At 41.5% G+C, this 6068-nt stretch overlaps 1 protein-coding gene across 1 annotated transcript; it reads left to right on the top strand.

Moving 5' to 3' along the window:
• The first annotated feature begins 2765 nt into the window (after positions 1 to 2765).
• On the top strand, positions 2766 to 6014 carry lingo4b (leucine rich repeat and Ig domain containing 4b). Its single transcript, XM_035672307.1, has one exon. It carries the CDS (start codon positions 2771 to 2773, stop codon positions 4583 to 4585), a length of 1815 nt encoding a protein of 604 aa, XP_035528200.1. The 5' UTR covers positions 2766 to 2770; the 3' UTR covers positions 4586 to 6014.
• The last annotated feature ends 54 nt before the right edge of the window (positions 6015 to 6068 follow it).

Below are 6068 nucleotides of genomic sequence, written 5' to 3' on the forward strand. Positions count from 1 at the left end.
TGCCGATCTTGTTTGCATTTGCATCAAAGGAAGAGGGAGGTTGAAAAAGAGCAGTAATACCATCATGGGACAATAACACTCCACAATACACAACCCCAGATGAATAATCTTTAAAAATAAATCATAGTTTTTTAAGGTACCGCCACCATATCATCTTAGAAAAAACTCAACGTTACCTTTAAATCTAAAAAGAACTACCTTGCAAAAACTACAAAAATTAAAACATGAAAGAATTTAACACAGAAATTTAAGACTTGGATTGTTTTACTATAGCTGTAATCAAGAAAACCTCCCCCGATCAATGGAGATGTTTAATAAACTGCCAGTATCGGAGTCTGGTGTGTCTGCACTCTGATATATCGGTCTAACAGGAATCAGGAATCCTGGGAGTCTAAGAGCACAAGTGTTGGGTTGGGAGTCAGCGCTCTCAGCCAGCCAGTATAAGAGCTGTTTGCATGAAGAGCAGAGATGAGACAGAGACTGTGCAGCTCTGGGACTGTCGACAACTCTGCCACTCAGAGAAGAGGCAGCAGCGAGTCCACACTTTGGAAACTGTCTGATGGTGGAGAGCGAGAAGCTGCTACTGCTGCAGGTTAGACTGAGTCTGGCATTTGGATTATCTTAGCTGTATTTTGGAAGAATATATAATATCTCTGCTGGTTATGAAACATAACTTTGTCCTATTTGAGTGCAGCATATGTTTTGATCTCTGAGTTTTCTGTGCAGTTGTGGGACATTGTGCGTGCTGTGTTAAGAATTAGAGTTGATTTTTAACATTAGTTCGCTTTGTTGAGAGTACTGCATCTGCTCTTAGCGGTGGTTGTTGGAGAGGGGAATACATAATTTACATCACATACTTTCCCAGCACTGGTGTATTCAACTGGCAAGGCCAGACACTGGCAGAATAATGTAATTATGTAATATTTCACCATGCAGCATTTTACATCACTGGCCATTTATTGGACTCCTTTCCTCAACAGTGTGCAGTAGCTTTTAGTCTTTACTCTGTGTTATGATCAATAACTAAACTAAACCTATATATTATTGTTTATTTTAAAATGTCTGGTTTGATCAGTTTCTTGACATTCATGATTTCGGATTTAATCTGGTTTGAGCAATTTCTTTTCAGTATTGACTAATTTCGGCAACTATTATGTTCCATGTACCCTTTTTCATGGTTCTAAACCTCCATGATTCAAACCGTTACAATAGGTATGAATTTAAGTATTTTACTCTTAACATAAGGGAAATTGCTACTGCAGATTAAATTAAATTTCTTTTTTTTAAGTGATTTCCTAACTGTAAATCACAAAAGGAGTCATCAGTAATTGAAGCAGGTTAGTCATCATTTTGAAGTAAAACACTTAATGTCATTAAATTAAATATATAGATTATTTTGGTAGTTTGGAAAATATCCTGTCAAAACAAAATCTTTTATGGATTTAGTTAAATTTAAGTTGTTTCTCTATACAGAATTATAGTTCCAAAACACAAAGGACTTTACAACCTTACAGCATACTGTACTTCTAGATTTTTCTATTTGGATATACCTACCATCTTTACCCTGTGTCTACATTTCGTGATACTCTTTATTGTATTTGTTTATTTTGCATATAAACTAATTTTATTCTGAAAAATCTATATTGCCCTTACCCTGTTGCTGGCTCTGGCTACAGTTGGCGTGCCTAAATCCAGATGCCTGGCCCAGGGGGCAAAGCTCTTATCCCACAGAGGCCTCATCTGCTCTGTGAGAGACATTGCGCATGAGGCTTTTAAAAATAATTTTTCAGGGCGGCTCATATGTGGACACTTCCATGGGTGTTAAGTTCTGTTAATGGTACTTTTACAGTCTTTGGGAGGATAAAATGTCCTGAGTCAAAAGTGAGATGTATTCTTTGCTAATCAGTTAAGTAGGGATTTTGTTGTCTGCGGTACAGAGATGTAGGCCGCTCTTATCAGCTGTGACATCTGCTTCAAACTGGGCAGACTCTGCTACCCAAAATGTGTACTTTTTGTTGTGCTCGCCAGCATATCAAATGACAACTATAAAAACACGTACTAAGAGAGCACCAGATATTAAATATGGGACACTGTCAACAGTAGAAATAGTGTCACCATGTTGTTGTCCCAGTCTTCATGACACACCTGAGGACTTTTGGTGTGGATAAGTTTAATATGGCATCCACTGATCTAAACCTGACTCAACTCAAATACCAAGCTCAAAACTCATTAAAAACTGTTTGTCTTCACTTCATTTAAGATCCACATTGGCACCCTGGTCACGCTTCTCCATGAGACCAGCTGGTACAAAATAAATAATTTAAAACCAGGGCAGGACCACCTGCTCAAAAAGTAGTATTTGTAGCTGTTTTTCAGTTAATCTGGTTTGTCCTGGTTTTCCTTTAGCAGGAACACATACCAGTTGGAGGAAAAGGCTGATGAGATGGACATTGTTTTGGCTGTTCTGAGTTAAGGAACTAAGTTAAACTTTGTTTTTCATTTCGTTAAGACTTCTTTTTCTGTCTCTCTCTTATGTCCAGGCTACTCTAAAAGGCATGGTATTGACTGGACCACATCTCTACAGAGGACTTAACTCAAGTCTGATTCCAACTTGACTGCCACTGGTTATGAAAATCTGCACTCTGAGACTGAAACGGTATGTCTGATGTCTGAAACTAAATGAGGAAAATGAATCCAGTACAAATAATTAATTGTGAAACATCAGAGCTAATGTCTTTATGTCTGTGTCACTTCTCAGGCTGGGGGTAAGATGTTTATGGAGTCAGTCGTTCGATGGGGAGCATGGAGCATCCTGCTCCAGTTTGGACTGTGTGTATCTGCAGGAAGCTGTCCTCCACGCTGTGTGTGTCGACCTGAGGCTAAAGAAGTGATCTGCTCTGGCAAACATTTGAACTCAGTGCCAGAGGGCTTTTCCAGTGATGCCAGGCGTTTGGATTTATCCCACAATAAGATTAAGACTGTGGGGCGCCGCCAGTTCTCTGGCCTCCTGCAACTTCAAGAGTTAGATCTCAGTGATAATGTAATCTCCATGATTGAGGTGGAGGCTTTCCAGGGCCTACAGAATCTCAGAACGCTTCGGATTAAGAATAACCGACTCAAGATCATCCCGGTTGGGGTGTTTTCTGGCCTGTCCAGTCTGCGTCTTCTGGATTTGAGCCAGAATGAGATTCTGGTCTTCCTGGACTATACCTTCAAAGAACTGGTAAACCTGCAAACACTGGAGGCTGAGGAGAATGACTTGGTCTTCATCTCCCAGAGGGCTTTCTTTGGTCTGCAGAATCTACAGGAGCTCAACATAGACCGCAGCAACCTGACCTCTGTTCCCACCGAGGCATTGTCTCAGCTCCAGAGCCTAACACGTCTTCGCATGTTACGTCTCACCATTTCTTCACTGCCCAACAACGCTTTCCGACGACTCCACCGTTTGCGTAGTCTCCTGATTGCAAATTGGCCAGCATTGGACACTATGGCTAGCAACAGTCTAATCGGTCTTAATTTGACCTCACTTGTCATCAGCAGCTGCAACCTAAGTGCTATTCCTTATTCAGCACTTCGTCACCTGGTGTATCTGCGCTTCCTAGACCTGTCCTACAACCCCATCACTGTTATCCAAGGTAATCTGCTAGGGGACCTCCTGAGACTCCAGGAGTTACACCTAGCAGGGGGGAGCCTGCTACGAATAGAGCCGGGGGCCTTTAGGGGACTGGCCTACTTTCGTATGCTTAATGTGACATCCAATCAGCTCACCACTTTGGAGGAGAGCGTCTTCCACTCTGTGGGGAACCTTCAGGTGTTGCGGTTGGATGGGAATCCCCTAGCATGTGACTGCCGGCTCATCTGGGTGGTCCGACGCCGATTGCGTTTGAACTTTGATGGACATCAGCCCACTTGTTCGTCCCCTGATGCGGTGAGACAGCGTGAATTCAGAGACTTCTCAGAGAAGGAGCTCCCGAGGCTGTTCACCTGCCGCCCTGCCCGTATCATGGACCGCAGGCCACAGGAGGCGAGAGTAGAGGAGGGTACTACAGTTCTCTTCTCCTGTAAAGCTGATGGGGATCCATTACCATCTATCACCTGGATCTCATCCCATAAAAATGTGGTTTCCCCAACAGGACGAATCAGAGTTTTGGGTAATGGTACTCTAGAGGTGCGTTTTGCCCAAGTTCAGGACAGTGGCACATATCAGTGCCTGGCAGGCAATGCAGCTGGCAATGACAGTCTGACTGTCGGTCTGTATGTGAAGGGGCTCCCTCGTAACCGAACCATCCCCTTCCTCGCAGAGGAGGGCTGGGCAGAGCCTTCAAATCCCCAAGCTGCCAACTCCTCAGCTCAAATGGCCAAGCCATACCCGTTTGATGCAAAGACCCTGATCATCGCAACCACCATGGGCTTTCTGTCTTTCCTCAGCTCGGTGGCCATCTGTTTTGTCTTCATGTTTTTCTGGAGCCAGAGCAAAGGTCAGATCAAGCACACGGCAACTATTGACTTTGTTCCTCGGTCTTCCATGGGTGGTGGAGGAGGGGATGGAGGTGACGGTGGCAGGTTCACCATGAAACTTATTTAGAGAGCCATGGAATAGGTCAAAGAGGCCTTCATATTGACAGTGAGATCTGCACTATGGACCCCCTATTGGGAAGCTCAAGTAATTTCCCCACGGGGATTATTAAAGTATTTCTGATTCTGATTCTGATTCTGACAGAGACCCCTATTCAGAGGCTTCTTTAGAAGGCAAATCAGAGCAAGTTTGTTTGGGCTTGTGCTAGACCTCTTCTAATTTTAGAGTGGAAAGTTACATCTCAGCACCCACTTTGCTGTGTTATCTAACTAATGAATATATCATGACCCTGGAATAGAAAGAGGTTAACAGATTGTTGGTGGAGCTGTCTCATGGTTGCTGTGCATTTGTTTTCAACAACTTTTACTTTGAATAAGCAAATGGCCACTTACCTAGCAAAGGTCATTTTTTATGTAGCATGTAATTATAAAATAGCTTAAATTTTCACTGATTTTGGGATTAACACATGAAGACAGTTTGACACATTTATCTAAGATTTCTGCATTGTCAAAACATATCAGGTGCTTGTTTGATCATCCACATTGTACAAGTGTGATCAGCTGTATGTCTTCACTTGCCAATACAAGCCAAGTAAACATTTGCCGTTTTGACCCTCAAGTTGCTATTTCTGCTTACCCACAGAGGATCATGTCTGACTGCCAATTCAGCACTGGCTGTAAGACTTTAACATGTGAATATGTCACTACAACACTTTTGATACTTGCAATAATAATATATGGGATAGACTAGCCAAATAATTTCTCAATTTTATGGTTACATTTTGGACATTTTGGAGTATATTTCGGGTGTGCTGCATTAGACATCTCCTCCTGTATGGGCACTGCTTACTTTAAATGATCATGTAGCAGTGTAAAGGGACTGAGAGCATACCATAATGTACATAGGAATGTATCCTTTCCAATTTCACTTAAAAAGAAAATTGTCAGGTCCAAATTGGATCACTGTCTTTCTTTTGTAACATATTATTCTATCATGTAAGTACATTAGATGACTCTCTGTTCCATCAGAATATGCTATGATTTCTCCTTTTTATATTCAAGAAACCACTTTTTTATTTTTTACCCAGATAAAACACTGAAAAATATGTGCCTCAGTAACATTCTCACCATCGACAGAGAGAATGCTCACCTGATTATTGATATCTTGTAAATATTTAGGTCAAGGGCATTTGTGTGCACTGGGTTTATTCTATCATTTTATCTAGTTCTGGGGATTAGTGTCACTCAAATATGTCACTCTTGTAGTGTAAAAACTGTAACTGTAGATGCACTACGCACAAAGCAATGCTTTATTATGCCAGGAAAAGAGGATGTAAAGGATACAAATACAGCATTGACAGGTTTGTTTATTTGCTATCTTGTTCATAAATGATTTTTTTTTTCATTGTACTTAAATAAATGCCTGTATTTAAACATGCCTTGTATTGCCTTGAATTGTTTCATGTGAAATATTTTGGAATTTTATCAAATGG

The sequence above is a fragment of the Morone saxatilis genome, unplaced genomic scaffold (genome assembly GCF_004916995.1).
Source record: "Morone saxatilis isolate NCDOM2014 unplaced genomic scaffold, NCSU_SB_2.0 Contig24, whole genome shotgun sequence".
In the NCBI taxonomy this organism is placed as follows: Eukaryota; Metazoa; Chordata; class Actinopteri; family Moronidae; genus Morone; species Morone saxatilis.

Excerpts from the sequence above, each read along its gene's own strand:
- lingo4b (XM_035672307.1), top strand. The coding sequence starts at position 2,771 with ATGTTTATGGAGTCAGTCGTTCGATGGGGAGCATGGAGCATCCTGCTC.